Source organism: Aquarana catesbeiana, linkage group LG12 (assembly GCF_042186555.1).
Source record: "Aquarana catesbeiana isolate 2022-GZ linkage group LG12, ASM4218655v1, whole genome shotgun sequence".
In the NCBI taxonomy this organism is placed as follows: domain Eukaryota; kingdom Metazoa; phylum Chordata; class Amphibia; order Anura; family Ranidae; genus Aquarana; species Aquarana catesbeiana.
Genome location: NC_133335.1, coordinates 181,393,108 through 181,407,600, shown reverse-complemented (window position 1 = coordinate 181,407,600; position 14,493 = coordinate 181,393,108). Strand labels below are relative to the sequence as shown.

The following is a 14,493-nucleotide window of genomic DNA, read 5'->3' as shown; positions in this document are numbered from 1 at the left end:
TCATGCAGACAGGGATCCAGGGAATTCCCACACGTCGTAGGCTAGTGTCTCCCTTTTTTTTTTTTTCTCAATGCCTCCATCCTTCTCCCTCTCTCCATCCTGATCATGTTCTCTCCAAGCTTTTATTTCGTTGCGCCCTCCTTCTCCCCTTTTCGCTGTCTTCATTTCTCCCCCCATCTTTCTGTCTGTGTGCCCCCTCCTCCCTCGCTCTCCCTTTCTCCCTCCCTCTCTCTCTCTCTCTCTCTGTGCATGGGGCTGCGAGTGTGCGCGCTGAAAGATCTCTGCACTGCAGCCTCCACCTCCTCCTCTTCTCTCTCTCTGCCGCTCTCGCACACTGAGCATCGCTGCAGTATTAGGCATCGGTCCCTGGGAAGGAAGGGAGGAAGAGAAAAAAAAAGGAGCCCGAGAGAGGTTTTGGGAGAGGGAGCAGCGCAGACACAGAGGATGCTGAATAACCTGACGGAGTGCGAGGAGGGAGAGGGGGGTACCAGCCAAGGTAAGTGGAGGAATCTGACAGCAGAGAGGTGGGGGAGAGAGAGGGGGGAGCTAATTCTCCGCAGTGCTGCTTCTGAAGTGGGGGGCGGTAGTGACCAGACTAGGGGGGGCCCCCCCTTATGATAGGCTTCACCGAACAGCCAGGGGCCAAGAGGCACTGATGCATCCTTTAAAATAGCAAGCCCATCAGCCAGGTTGTTGGGTACCTTCTATGTAAGTCCCCCCCCCCACACCCAGGCATCACACACTGTTGCATTTCATCCCTAACAGCACTGCATTGTGGACCTCTGACCCCTGGATCTTCTTATGACTTCCTCCCCCTTCCAGGAGCTGTCAAGCTGTAGTGTCCATGTTGAACCTTTGACTTTAAAGCATAGAAAACTCATTCTGTGAAAGAATCTGCAGCTGCCGTCACTTGACCGCTGACCCCAATGTGTCAGGCAGGACCCCTTATGCCGTAGATATATGCATGGGGGACTGTACGTGTTGTCTGACCATTGCTGTGCGCATTCTTGCCACCTGTAAGTGACTGGCCATTATACTGCAACAGCTGCTTAGCACTGACCCATATTGCTCCATCGCCCTGCATAGATCTCATCAGATCTAAATTCTATACCGTACTTACTGGGGTTTATTTACTAAAGGCAAATCCGCTTTGCACTACAAGTGCACTGCAATTGCACTTGGAAGTGCAGTCGCTGTAGATCTGAGGGGGACATGCAAGGAAGATAAAAAAAAACAGCATTTTTGCTTGTACATGATTGGATGATAAAATCAGCAGAGTTTCCCCTTATTTCAGATCTTCCCCCTCCGATCTACAGCGACTGCACTTCCAAGTGCAATTGCAGTACACTTGTAGTGCAAAGTGGCTTTGCCTTTAGTAAATAACCCCCAATGTCAGTTAAACTAATATGCCTCCGCATTGCACTGCCTGTTGTTGAGCAGCCTTCTCCCATTACTGGCACTTGTCACCCTGTCACCCCCCCTCAGCCCCCCATGACCTGTCTCCCGGGCTTGCTCGCTGGCTGTGACATGATGTCTGTTTACTTTTCATGTCGTCCCCCCCCCCCCCCCCCCACAGTGACATCCCATCAGCATAGCACCAGCTCGATTATATTCACAGCACCAGTGGTGCATCATGTCTCATGGCTCACTGTATTTTCTCATCAGCACCGCAGTCTCATTCCTCCTTCCCAAACCACCAGTGCGTTCTAGTCTTCCCCCCCTTGTTTGTATGCTGGCTTTATCACCGCTGCTCCTCCGAAAAAAAAAAAAAAATCACTGCATTCCTTGTCATTTTCACTGCATCACAAGTTCAGCCATTTTCATACTCGTATAATTAGATAATCGCTGCTGCAAGTTTTCCCAGATCCCGTTCAGCGTTCTGATCCCCTTAGCTAGATGCATCTGTTCCCCCCCTATCTGTAAATATTCTGTATGATGCTAACCGCTAATTGGAAAAGATCATGACGAATTGAGAAAGGATTCATTTAGAATTTTGAATTGCATTATGCGCTACCGATAAAAAAAAAAAAAAAAAAAAATGATCCTTTTGTTACCAGGACCCACTTTTGGATCTTTTGCTTCAGCTCCGCAAGACTCAACCTGATTGGGGAAACTGTTGCATTTGTTTGATACACGTTAAATCTTTTTTTTAATTTAGCCAATCAGAATTCACCTATTATCTGTCCCAACTGCAGACAACTGAAATTTGATTGGCTTGAGTTGTCACATATTTATTGCACTTTGCCCAGCCTTTTTATTCTATGAATATTTTAAAATGAAGGAAGAGGGAATAGAGCAAATTTTTTTTTTTTTTTTTTAAAGGTGGAATTGTTTGCCAACGGAGATGGTGATGGCTAGTTTAAAGGCAATACTCTCAATTCACAAAGCTAACATACCAGGATAAGGATCATTTATTTATTTACTTTAAATTGGCAGCTATTTTTAATTCAATCAGATTTAAAAATGACAATATGAATGGAGAGGGAATAGATTATTATTATTTTTTTTAATATGTGGAATTGTTTGCCAAAGGAGGTGGTGATGACTAGTTTAAAGGCAATACTCTCAATTCACAAAGCTAACATACCAGGATAAGGATTATTTTATTTTTTTATTTTTTTAAGTGGCAGCTATTAACTCCATGAGATTTAAAAATGACAATATGAATGGAGAGGTATAAGATCCTTTTTTTTTTTTTTTTTTTTTTTTAATATGTGGAATTGTTTGCCAAAGGAGGTGATGATGGCTAGTTTAAAGGCAATACTCCCAATTCACAAAGCTAACATACCAGGATAAGGATTATTATTTTTTTATTTTTATTTTTTTATAAGAAAAAGTGGCAGCTATTTTTAACTCCATGAGATTTAAAAATGACAATCACATAGTTAAATATAAAGATCTGTATCCTTGTGTTAATGCTTTGTGAGTTTCCAATTTAAAAAAAAAAATCATCAGTGCCATGGACCCCTCTAAATACACAGGATCTTCCCACACTGGAAGATCATTATATTAATGGCTGGATGACGATGCATGATAGTAGACAATAGCAGAATTTGGATGATTGCTAGAGATATCACCATTCCCTCTGACCCATGTAATAAGTTACTAGCAGTGTCATTTAATAGAAAGTCTGTGATTTGTCATAGTGAATAATATGAATAAATGGACCGTGTAAAAAGGCTTCAACACAACATGCCCCCCCCCCCCGAACACCTTTTTTGTAAGCAACAATGGGGCCCCTAACCAGTGAGGGGGTTTCAATTCGCTCCAAAGTCTGTCTTTGAAAAAAAAAAGATGTGCTGATTGCGCTTCATGTTTAAATTTATGATCTGCAATACTAGATTTCACCAGCAGGTAGTGCTGCATGAGAAAATTCTATGACTCCTATAGCTATCTGGAGAAGGGAGAACCACTATTAGTCTTTTTAAATAAGATAATGCTAAGTGTGTCAAGTACAAGAACTGATAGAACCCAATAAGATTTCAGATTACTCTCATCTTATAGGGGCAAAAAAAAAAACGACTTGCTGTTATGCATTAATGCCCTTTGCACATAGTCATTGCCCTTGGCAGTACGTTATTAAAGGAAAACTGTCACTGCTGAATACTATACAATTGGAATATCTTTCTGGAAAATCCATTTATGCAGGTCATTTTAGGACGCACTGGAATACATAGGCCTCTCAATATGTGGATTGTAACTCAACAACTATTGATATGTGCCCTTGCACTGAATTATGGGATGTACTGGGGGTCATTGCTGAATATCTAAGTGATACACTGTAAGCTGCCTAAGATCCCAGGGGATCCTGGGGTGTGATATTGGATTTTTAATTTTTTTTTTTAAATTTAGCGGGTTAGACTGATTTACACCTAGAGGTGGATCAGTATTCAGGTATGCATACCTTCCTTGATTTAAAGGGAAAGTGGTGTGTATTTTCAGTGAGAACGTATTTTTAGCTATTATTTCATTGATCAACTTTTGATATGACTTTTGTCATTTTAAATTACATCCCTTTTTAAAAAAATGTAATGTGTTAGAGATTTGTAGATTAGCTACTATGGGGACTTAAAGGACAAGTTCAATAATTAGCTAAAAAAAGTCCTGACTCTTAAATACACTAAGCTTAAGGTGTCACTAAACCCACATCATAAAAAACTATCAATAAATGGTGTATTACATGCTGTTCATACTCATTCACTATGAGACTTGTTTTCTATATTCTGCAAAAAACACGGTTGATCCTGCTGGTCTCTATCACCACCTTCTGTCCAAGTCTTCAATTCAGCTAGGGATTTTGCAGCTGTTGTAGCCACTCTGCACATGCTCAGTTTTCAGTGAGTATCTATGCTGAGCATTTCCTCCCTATCACATCTGAGTAGCCCATGTGACTTTAGAGTCACACATGTGGGCGTATACACAGAGGTAAATTACAGCCCACTCCCTCTCTCCTCCTCCATGCCCATTAAACAGTTAAACACAATGGGGGTGGGATATTACATCTTGATTGATGGAAGCTTCACCTCCCTCTTATTCTAAGGCACAGGCTGAAAGGACGTAACACAGCCCGTGTCTGGCAGAAATCTGCCCACAACATGTTATTGCCAGAAAATAAAGATTTCATTTGAAATATAAATTTGTATGACAATTGAAACAGTTTATTGGTATCAATTATTTATTTTTACTATGTATTCCAAAGGCTTTTTTTTTATTTGAATATGTGACCATCAGCAGAGGACTAGAAGCTCCTCCTGATTATGTTTCCTTGCAGACGAGCTGGGAAAGAGCTGGGTCATGTGACAGCTGTATATTAATTAGGAAAAAGATACTTAGATTTTTTTTTTTAATTAAAATAATTACAGTGCATCATCCATGTACAGAAATAGAAGGAATAACGTAAATTAAAGGGGACATGCTCTACCTCTCTGCCCGTTGTCTTGGCTCTTGATTGGATAGATTGATAGCAGCGCAGCCATTGACTCCCGCTGCTGTCAATCAAATCCAATGACGCGGGCGCCGGGGGCGGGGACAAGTCCTGCATTCTGTGTGAATGCAGCACGCCCACACGGGTGTCCACCTTAAGAGACCCTTCTCCAACGTGGGCACTCGATGCGGGGAGGAGCTACCAGCGCCGCCGGGGGACCCCAGAAGTCGAGGATCGGGGCCACTCTGTGCAAGATGAACTGCACAGTGGAGGTAAGTATGACATGTTTGTTATTTTAAAAAAAATTCAAAAATACGAGGGTTTACAACCCCTTTAAACATTGTGTGTTTAGTTTCACTCTAACCACCTATTTCCATGGCCGTGGCCTCCCATTTCCTGATCAGTAAAAATCTAGTGCCAGGCTGCTTGTGCATTAATATCCCAAAAACATGCATTGGAGCAATGTCCTATATACATTTATGGGGCGTTCATGCACAGGGGCGGATAGTTCGGGGCTAGATTTTTACTGACTGTTGGAGCAGATTAGGAAGCACTGGGGGCAGGGAAGGGATGAGGGATGGTTCAGCTTAGTCATAGGTGTGCGCAGCCTACTGCATTAGAGGGTGTACCCCAAATGTATTAAGACATGGATGATTTTGGTAGGGCAGAGGTTGGTGCCAGTAGGGCAGTGGACGATGTCATTGTTTTTTTATTTTTATTATTTAATTTTTTTAATATTTTTTTTTTAAAAAATGTAGGAGCTCAATTGAGTGCTTTGGTGAAATCAGCAGGGGTAATCTGTGCTGCACTGGTTGATTAGGATGTGCCAGGCACATCCAGCACACCCCCTGCGTATGCCTATGAGCTTAGTGCATTTAGGATGTTAGGAAAGGTCTGTTTTTTTTCCCCACAAATCACTGAACTGGATATCAGCCACACAGGGAGTGCATTGCTTTTAGGGCCAGTTCACACCACATGCAGTCCAGTGTGTTTTTTTTTTTCGGCATTAAAACGCATAGAAAGTAGGTTATATGGTTTTCAATGGCATAGTTCACACCAGTGCTTGCAGTTCCAGTGCGTTCCAGTTCCAGAAAAAAAAGTAGAACATGCTGCATTTTTCCTGCACTGGACTGTACTGGAACACTGTAAAAAGCATCAAAAACTCACAGGAACGCACCGGAATGCACCTAAATGCACCAAAGATGCACTGGAACACCCATGTTCTTATTTAAATTTAAGGGAAAAAAAGGGGAGAAAAATGCACTGGACTGCATCAAAAATGCACCAAAAATGCATCAAAAACGCACTGGAATGCATGAAAAAAACGCATACAAAAAAGCATCTGGAGCGCATCCGGATTGCGTTTCTATGGTGTGATTTGGCCCTTAGTCTCATAAACGGCAGTGTAAAAAGAAGCTGTAAAGTACCGAAAGCAGAGCCTGGGTATGTGATAACTAAATATGTCTTCCTCCCTGTACACATATAATTATAAACTTTACATAGAAACAGGGTTTTTAAAAAAAAATTGTATGTATTGATAAGAATAATTACATCAAGCTGATTTATTTTACATGTCTATTAAAACGTTTTATAATTCTCTGCATGTCCTTTAAATAATCGAATACACATAGGGCATAGAATCATAGAATCATTGGTTTAGTCAGCAAAGGAAAACCTTGTCTTCTGAATTTACAACAAAATTATATTTCTTTTGTGCTTCCACTAGAATTTGTATTGCCACCTCTAATTATTTTAATTTTATTACAGAGCGGCTGATTCAGCCATGCTAAAACGGGGGCAGGAAAATTCTTCCCCTTCGTAAAGATAAATAAGCATCTGCCTTATCGGGATTTTGTGCTTCTTTTGCCTGGTTCAGCTCATGTAAATGGAGTTTTTATATTTAGCTGAAGATTTGTACCCTGGTTTAGGCTCACAAATTGTCTCCACCCTTCTTGACATTTGCCTCAAATTTAATAGTGAGGCTGTCATTTACACTTTTGTTTATACTGTCATGGTTAATTATCACTCTATTCTGAAAAGACCAAGCCACGTTGGCAGATTTTACCTGCAGTATTCGTATAGGTGCTTCTGTTTGTAGCAGGATTTCACTATATAAAGTGGAAAGGTCCTTTAAGGATCAGTCCACCTAAAAGTCATATTTTAGCTATAGGCGGAACCTGATGGGTTGTCACTGATCCAACACAGAGCGTGTGAACCGTTTACATTGGCCACAGAAAGCATGGGGATCTAGAAACCTAAAGGGTTAGTTCACCTTCACAATTATATCACCCATGCATTCCAGCACCCCAATACATTTCTCAGGTTTTGAAATAGAAGCCTCTTTTCAATGTCATATCTGTAGGCTCTCCCAACCCTGTCTGAAAAACTCCTAGGTAGGTGACCTAGATGACAGGGTGTGTTGAACACTGGATGGGTGTCCTCAGCTCCACAACCACTCTGGTTCGTATGAACCCACACACACACGTGCAGTGCAAGTACAGTGTTGTGCGACGGAAAGAGGGATAACACACAGTTTTTGTTTTTTCCAGCTGTATTTGCTAGTACAACTTATAACATCCAAGTGAAAGATATAACACCAACATGTCAGAAAAAAGTTCAAAAACAGAATCACTGAGTTGGAAAAAGGACCACCCCCTTATGTCTGTATATTGTTGGACCACATTTTGCTTTAATTACAGTCTTTAGTCTGTTGGGATATGTCTCTACTAACTTTTAGGCTCATCTGACAACCTTAAACGCACCTTGAAGATTCTGAGGCCACAAAGGAAAAGGTATTATGGTCAGATGAGACTAAAATTGAATTATTTGGCCTCAACATCAAACCATATGTGTGGCGGAAATCCAATACAGCTCACCAACGCCATTCCTACAGTAAAGTATGGAGGTGGTATGTGACTTGAAGACTGCAGTCTACAAACGATCACTAAAAAATTTAACTGAACTTGAGCAGTTCTGCTAAGAAGAGTGGGCAGATATTGCAAAGTCTAGATGTGCAAAGTTAGTAGAGACATAACAGACTAAATGCTGGAATAAGAGTGATTGTAAAGTCTCATTTTTTTTTGTAATAACAAACATGTTATACTTACCTGTCCTGTGCAGTGGATTTGCACAGGGCAGCCTGTATCTTCCTCTTCTCAGGCCCATGGCTGGAGTTCCTGGCCCCTCCCTCCTGTTGAGTGCCCCCACAGCAAGCAGCTTTCTATGGGGGCACACGAGTCGAGCTTCAGCTCCGTGTGTCCATTCAGACATGGAGGTTCGACCCTGCCCCCTCTCTCTCCTGAATGGCTAACTGACTTTGATTGACAGCAGTGGGAGCCAATTACGCCACTGCTGTGTCTCAGCCAATCATAAAGGAGAGTTCCGGACGGCCGAGGGACTCGTAGACATCGCTGGACAGAGGGGGGGCTCAGATAAGTATTAGGGGGGGCTGCTGCATTATGCTGAATGCATTAAGATAAAAAACCTTCTAACTTTACAACCAAAAAGGTGGTTCAACAAAATACTGACATGGAGGGGGGGGGGGGGTGATCCTTTTTCCAACTCAGTGATTCTGTTTTTTTTAATTATTTTTTTTATTTTTTTCTGACATGTTGGTGTTATATCTTTCACTTGGATGCTATAAGTTGCACTAGTAAATACAGGTGGATAAAAAAAAAACAATGCCTGTCTTTATTTCAGGCTGTAGAGCAACAAAATGTGATTATTTTAAAGTGGGTGATTCTTTCCTATACCCACTGCTGTATGCTGGAGATGCTGGAATGCATTGGCAAATTTTTTGTAAGCGTGGACTAACCACTAAGCACCTGAGATTGCAAAGAAATTGTCAGGTGATTAAACTTTATACCTCTAGCATCAACCAAAAAATGAAATATTTGTTTTGGGTGAACGGAACCTTTAGGCCGGGTTCACACTATTGCGAATTGGATGCGGGTTTCCCCACATCCAATGTGCATAGCAGGAGATTGTAACCAGCTCTCTATAGCTGGTTCATACATCTCAGCAGCAGCTTCGGTGCGAATTGCACAGGGGTCCTGTGTGTCTCTTTGTCCGTTTCAGGTCCGAATTCAGACCAAAATTTGGACTGAAATCGGACCTCAAACAAGACTGTGGATGCACCGGACCCCTGCTGCGAACCGGAGAGTGCTGCAGTGTGAACCCAGCCTCAACGATATATATATATATATATATATATATATATATATAAGGTAAGAGTTTTCATTTGCCACATTTGCACAGTATGTGAACATGGTATGTAGGGTGAGTGAGCTCTTGATCTCTCGGCTTGGAATTGTTGTTCTGGTATTGTCAGTACAGAGACAACGTCTACTCACTGTCACCAGGCAAATATCTAATGGCACTGTTTGCCCGTTCTTCCTCAGTTATATGATGTTCGCATAAATGCCTTGTCCCGTTTCAGCAGTAAAAGTGTGCATAGGCGCATGTTATATAAAATCAATTAAGAGCATCTGTCATTAGCAGGAACATTAGACTCGCATACATGAGGTACAGAAAAGTCCATCTGGGCAGATCCAATTTTTGGGCAGATTTTCAGCAATAATTGATATCTGCAAGTCTTACGTGACAAAAATCTCTCTGACAGTGGAACAAATGTGTCAAAATCTTTTCTGCTATCTATCCAGTGGTGGCCGGTGCTCAAAATTTTGGGGGGGAGCAAACAAACTGAAAAAAACCCCATCAATTGCAGCCTCACTGTACCATCAATCGCAGCCACTGTGCCATCAATCGCAGCCGATGTGCCCATCAATAGCTTCCACTGTGCCATCAAACGCAGCCACTGTGCCCATCAAATGCAGCCACTGTGCCATCAAATGCAGCCACTGTGCCCCATAAAATGCAGCCACTGTGCCCATCAATTGCCGCAACTGTGCCATCAAATGCAGCCACTGTGCCATCAATTGCAGCCACTGTGCCCATCAATTGCTGCCACTGTGCTATCAAATGCCACCACTGTGCCATCAAATGCAGCCACTGTGTCCCATAAAATGCAGCCACTGTGCCCATCAATTGCTACCACTGTGCCATCAAATGCAGTCACTGTGCCCCATAAAATGCAGCCACTGTGCCCATCAATTGCCGCCACTGTGCCATCAAATGCAGCCACTGTGCCCCATTAAATGCAGCCACTGTGCCCATCAATTGCCACCACTGTGCCATCAATTGCTGCCAATGTGCCATCAAATGCAGCCACTGTGCCATCAAATGCAGCCACTGTGCCCCATAAAATGCAGCCACTGTGCCCACCAATTGCCGCCACTGTGCCATCAAATGCAGCCACTGTGCCCCATAAAATGCAGCCACTGTGCCCATCAATTGCAGCCACTGTGCCCATCAATTGTTCCCACTGTGCCCATCAATTGCTCCCACTGTGCCCATCAATTGCTCCCACTGTGCCCATCAATTTCCGCCACTGTGCCCATCAATTGCCGCCACTGTGCCCATCAAACGCTGCCAATGTGCCCCCCCTCGCCGGCACGCCATCTGCACTTACCTGTCTCGGTGGAACAGCTCCTCGATGCTCCTCGAAGTCTTCTCCCATCCTCTCTTCCCGTCCTCTGCTATGATTGGACGCCTGGCGTCCAATCACAGCGCCTGTCGTTTCAGCCAATCAGGTGGCGGGTAACAGATCCGAGCACCTGCTTGGCGAATATTCATTCGCTTTTCTAACACAGAGCTGAGTGACCTGCGAGTGCCCAGCATGGCGCTCGCAGGTCACCTTTTTTGATGCCTATTAGAGCCTATGGCTCTAATCAGGTGCTTCAAAACCACCCCCGCCGCTGTAATTCAGGCGCCCTGTGCCCGAAAAGAGGCCGGGCGCCTGAATAGGGGGTGGCAGCGGCAGCCATAGATAGGTTCATGCAATGCATGAATCTATCTATTGGTGCTAGAGGGGGGGTGGCAGGAGAGAGGGGGCGGCGCCCGTGTGCCCTTATGGACGCACCGTCACTGTATCTATCTATCTACTGTATTTATCTTCTGAGATCCTTGATCTACTGATTATTCGTTACACTGAACAGTACATGTTTTGTAAAGTAAAGAATGTTGTGGCATTTGAAATGTTTTAAAGGTCATCTAGTATACCCTATTGCTAAAATCTCATATTAACTTTAATATGTTAATGTAAATTCAGAAGTAATTTAATCTATTTTAAAGTCACAGCTTTTATAAAAGTGTTATCTGCCATAAAGGTTGTTGTTTGGGCACTTCCTGTTATGAGATGACAGCAGTTTGCAATCATTTCGTAGTTGTTCTTCTGCATTATCACCCTGGCTTACGGGCTTCCGTTGGAAACATTGAGTGGCCATGCCATTGTGTAGGCATGTTCCACTGTTGTCACTCTCAGGAATTTGTCTTAAGAAATGCAATGCAGCCATCGCTGATTGCCTGTAGTCAGGAACTGGATGCAAAGGGCTGCATGAACACGTAAATACGTATTTAATTAAAAAAAAATTATACAAGGTGCTTTAGCAAACTAAATGTAATTAAGTTGATATTTAGGTCTACTTTAATGTAAACCCGTCAGGCATTTTTCTGCTTTTTAAACTGCTACTAGGAAAGGATGGTAAACAGCTATAGGTCCTAGTAGATATATTTAGATAACTGTTATACAACCATCTCTATGTTAAAGTGAAACAACACTGTATCTGAGCACCACAAATCAAAAGCATTATTTAATTCATTTTTAATATTCAAACCAAACTCCTCCATCCATCCATGTCTCTATGCTTTATTTTTGCTGAGAAATCACTTTGAAAAACATCCCCTAGCATTTCTGGCGTAAGGGCTTTTTCTTGAGTAAGGGCAAATGATTCATATAGCATTTACTTTGTGGGTTTCATCTGCCCTTAGCTCAGTCATGCAGATGTTCTGTCAGATTAGGCGACCCGTCAAATCTTGTAACGGCAGTGACGTTCCATCACGGCCATCTTGGTACACCCCGCACTCAGCCGCAGTAAGTCTACAGTCTGAAGTCGCCAAGCAGACATCTTTTTACACCCACCGAAGTCTGGCATTTCACACTTATTTTCACTTATTTTTACCAGTAAACGGAGCTTATATCCTGAAATACAGTATTTAGAACTTCGTGACACTGTTTTGATGTTTAATTTTAAAAGCAGCGGTCTTCTGTCAGGTTAGCAAAAGTGTGAGATCAGAAGGCTTGCCGCTGCTTTTAAAATTCAACATCAAAACAGTGTCACGGAGTTCTAAATACTGTATTTCACGATTACTGGTAAAAATAAGTGTGAAATGCAAGACTTTGGTGAGTGTAAAAAGATGTCCGCTTGGCGATTTCAGACTGTAGGCTTAGTGTGGGCGAGTGCGGGGTGTACCAAGATGGCCGTGACTGAACGTCACTTCCATTACAAGATCTGACGGGTCGCCTAATCTGATGGAACACAGGCATGAGGGTATGCTTAGCTGGGAAAACCCCTCCTCCCCTCCTGAAGACTCCTGTGATTTATGATATAATTTGCCTATGCAAGAAACCAGGAAGTAACTGAAAAAAATGGAAAAAAAAAAGTTTAAAGCAAGTAAAATATTATATACTTTCCTATCTATTTACTAATGCCAGCAGCATAAAGATTAAAATTAGTCAATGTTGACTGAGAGAGTGAAGTTCCGTGTCCTGATTAAGTGCTGTTATCTGCGGGAAACGCGTTAACATTTTTATCTCCTGGTGCTCGCTGTGCTTTATATGCTTTTATTTGTTGATTACCACAATAAAGATTTCAGCATCCTTCCGGAGTATGTAGCGATTCATCCATTTTTCCCAGAGTGAAGTTCCACTTAAAGCTTCACCTCACCCCTCCCTTTCTGCCTCTTACACTTCACTATTAGTCAATAATATTAGTCACTATTAGTCAGTAAGGCTGACGGTTGCTGTAAGGGCTATTGTAGATTGTTTGTGGTGCTTTGACTTTAATGAAGGACAATTGGATTTTAAAATAGGGAAAAGGTCTGCTCTCTAGGCTACCATAATCAACCTTACAACAACCTTCACACACAAGGCATCTGCCTACTCTTGGAGCACCCCAGGCAGGCAGGTCCCAACGAATCGCATTTGTGCCTACAGGATTAAGGAGGTCTTGTTGAACATACACATGTCCATCATTGTCCTCTGTTCATGTGACATCTGACCTCTGGAGGTGGTTGAACAGGCAGAGCTAAGGAGTAGGTTGTCACACGGGGGTGACCCCACGATTGTCCCAGGAGGTCATACTGTATAGATTAACCAAGTGGTTTCCCCACAAGAATGTCAATCAGTGTCACTGCTGAGCAAGTCTTTTTTATGATCTGAATTAGCACATAGCTACTTGTAGTTGGTTGTCCAGGAGGCAAATGTCAGTATTATAATAAAGTTACATAAATATCAGTTTTGTCGTGTTGCACTGGTGTTTCTGCCCGGAGAAACCTTGTCAGTGGCAGAATAAGGTAACCAACACTTTCCTAATTGGGTAGCATATTTTCAATTAGCTAGTTTAGCCAGTGAGATAGGGACACTTAAGAAGAAAGTAAATGGTCTTTAGGGAGTAGCCACAGGTGATGGGATTACTAGTGTGACATGGGGACCAATAAGGGACCAACACTGAGTTAAGTTGGGTAGGCTGGAAGTTGACCTTTTTCTTCAAAAGTTGGCATTTGCATAACAGAGTGCTCTTGAGTTTTGGATGCTCAAGCAACAAAATTCTTCCCGAATGCTCAAGTAGCATTGTATAGTATATATATGTACAGGGACTTCTGGTACCAGTTCATTAATCTGAAACACATTGATCGTTTTACCTGAAATAGCAATCAGACATTTGGAAGTTGTCTGACCAAAGAAAACCAAAGCTTTCTTAAAATTTTGACACCTTATATAAGAATGTTCCTGCCCACTTAAAGTGGTTCTGTGACTTTTGCCGATAAATGATGGGATGCAAATTGACGACTTAGTATGAGCCCCATTTTCCCATATGATAATTGCTTTCTTATCCTATACACAGGCTGATTATTATCCAAACGCGTTACAATTGTAAGTACCAGACAACAATGGACGTGTATGGGTATTTAAACAGTAGCTTGGATTATTCAATTATTCAGCTTATCAATCTATACTAAGGTACCCAAAGACATAATAGTGCTAATGTTATTAGCATTTCCCCATGCTCATATAGTAATTGAACAGTTCACATAGATAGCAGAAACATAAAAGCTGGACAAGGAATAAGTCTATATTGTTGGAAATTTCCAGACTGGTCCTCATTAGTCTCATTTTAAAGTATTTTAAGACATAAGGGACCTACAAAAAAGCGTACATGTTTTTGTAATAAAATAGGGCTTTCAAAGGATGTTTCTAGCACTTTATTTATATAAAGTAGAATGCAGGAGTATTGCCTACAGTATATACCTAACTGGCATGTATTATGATTATATTTGAACAGTAGCATATCGATTACACACACATATAATTGAATGAGTAGAGTACCAAACCCCCTTGCTCTCTTCTAGCAGAGAAAAACTGATTTCTGGATTTTCAGTCTGCAGGTATT

At 42.1% G+C, this 14,493-nt stretch overlaps 1 protein-coding gene across 2 annotated transcripts in view; it reads left to right on the top strand.

Annotated features, from left to right (window-relative positions):
* Positions 1-214: 214 nt before the first annotated feature.
* SLC12A5 (solute carrier family 12 member 5) overlaps positions 215-14,493 on the top strand; it is a 139,572-nt gene continuing 125,293 nt past the window's right edge. For both annotated transcript variants that reach the window (XM_073606256.1, XM_073606255.1), the window contains exon 1: positions 215-496. In XM_073606256.1, the coding sequence (XP_073462357.1) occupies positions 250-496 (247 nt within the window). In that variant the 5' untranslated portion in view covers positions 215-249. The remainder of the gene's footprint in view (positions 497-14,493) is intronic.